General features: G+C 51.1%; 1 protein-coding gene across 1 annotated transcript; it reads left to right on the top strand.

The window, feature by feature from the left end:
• Nucleotides 1–867: 867 nt before the first annotated feature.
• PHACADRAFT_190914 (uncharacterized protein) lies at nt 868–1,235 on the top strand (the record flags this gene model as incomplete). The annotated part of the gene is made up of 2 exons (XM_007391069.1): nt 868–1,041; nt 1,092–1,235. The coding sequence occupies 2 exons, from the start codon at nt 868–870 to the stop codon at nt 1,233–1,235; spliced, it is 318 nt and encodes a 105-aa protein (XP_007391131.1).
• Nucleotides 1,236–1,342: the final 107 nt, after the last annotated feature.

The raw sequence follows: 1,342 nt of genomic DNA, 5'->3' as shown, positions 1-1,342 counted from the left end.
GGGCGCATGCCTTGTTGACACGAGTATATCTCATTCCATCGGTACCTTCCGCACGAAGCTGACACCGCTGCACAGTTATCGAGCATGAGGCCAGCCATTGCAATGTCGAGACAGGTTATCCATGCGAAGCGCGTGCGGAGGTAGTAGTCCTCTAGATAGTTGCCGCTGTAGATCTGTTTGTTGCGCGCACGCTTTCAGAGACGGTTCGCCCTGTAGCATAATAACACTGAGGACTTCACGCGATATTGTAGTTCGACCTCCAGCTGTATACATGTTTCGAGTTTATTATGGAGAATGCTACGTACATAACAGGATGCTCGTCCAATCGTGGGCCCTGTCAACGTGTTCAGCGCTTTATCTGCAAACCCGGCGCGGCGAGGGGTTTTCCGGGTCCCGATAGCCTGGCGCTTACCAGAGACGACTTTTGTTTTACTTCCTCAACAACAGGCGTCGAGATTCGGAGTGTTTATGAAGCATTCTGTGAGCCGCAATCTTTGAATTCCATTTTTAGGTAATTAATCGAGGCGATATAGAGATTTAAGAGGCGTAAACTATTCAGGTTTCTTCGGAATCATGTATTCCGACGAACCCTATTCCTCACCGAGACTGGGACGCAAGAACACGTTTGTAAGTCCATCTTCCAGTGCTCACATTGCAGTGACGACAAATTAGCAATTTGGTTTGCCGTCGCGTTTTCGATTATCTGCGATGGCTAGAATATAGACGTGCATATTCCAGCGCGCGTCGTAGCCAATCGGCGCCCGCCGAACACGCCTTCTCTGGCCCGTGACTTCGCTTACAGGCTGTGAGATATGTGTCTCTGCCATCACGGCCCGACTCGTTCCTTGACTCACCATATTAGCGACCATGCGCCGTCTGAAAAAGACACTACAGAGTAGCGAGACAAAGGATGCTGCCAGTACCGCAGCTGGCGCCCTGAAGCAAGCCCTCGGAATTTTCAGCGGTGTTGCCGGCAATCTTGGTGTGCCGGGCGTGCAGATAGGTGTCAGCGTCCTTTCAACCTTGTTGGATTTGGTCCAGGTGCGTGTTATATACTGTTCCCTCGATAATGATTCTCACACCGGTGCCAGAAATCGCATGCAAACACGGAAAGCATCAACGACCTGGCGAAGAAAGTCGGAGACCTGACAACGGCGATGGAGGAATGCACGAAAATCTACGGTCAGAATATACCTGGGCCGATGCAGGCCAGACTCGGTCGATTGTTCTCGTAAGTCCGCTGTCGATGACATGTGTTCAGCCTGTTCATATCATGCAGCTCCTGGAAAGCGATCGACGGCAAGGCTCAGAAACTCAAATCCCGGCGCAGAATACAGAGAAT

This window comes from Phanerochaete carnosa (genome assembly GCF_000300595.1).
Source record: "Phanerochaete carnosa HHB-10118-sp unplaced genomic scaffold PHACAscaffold_1, whole genome shotgun sequence".
In the NCBI taxonomy this organism is placed as follows: Eukaryota; Fungi; Basidiomycota; class Agaricomycetes; order Polyporales; family Phanerochaetaceae; genus Phanerochaete; species Phanerochaete carnosa.
This window is presented reverse-complemented; position numbering and strand designations above follow the sequence as displayed.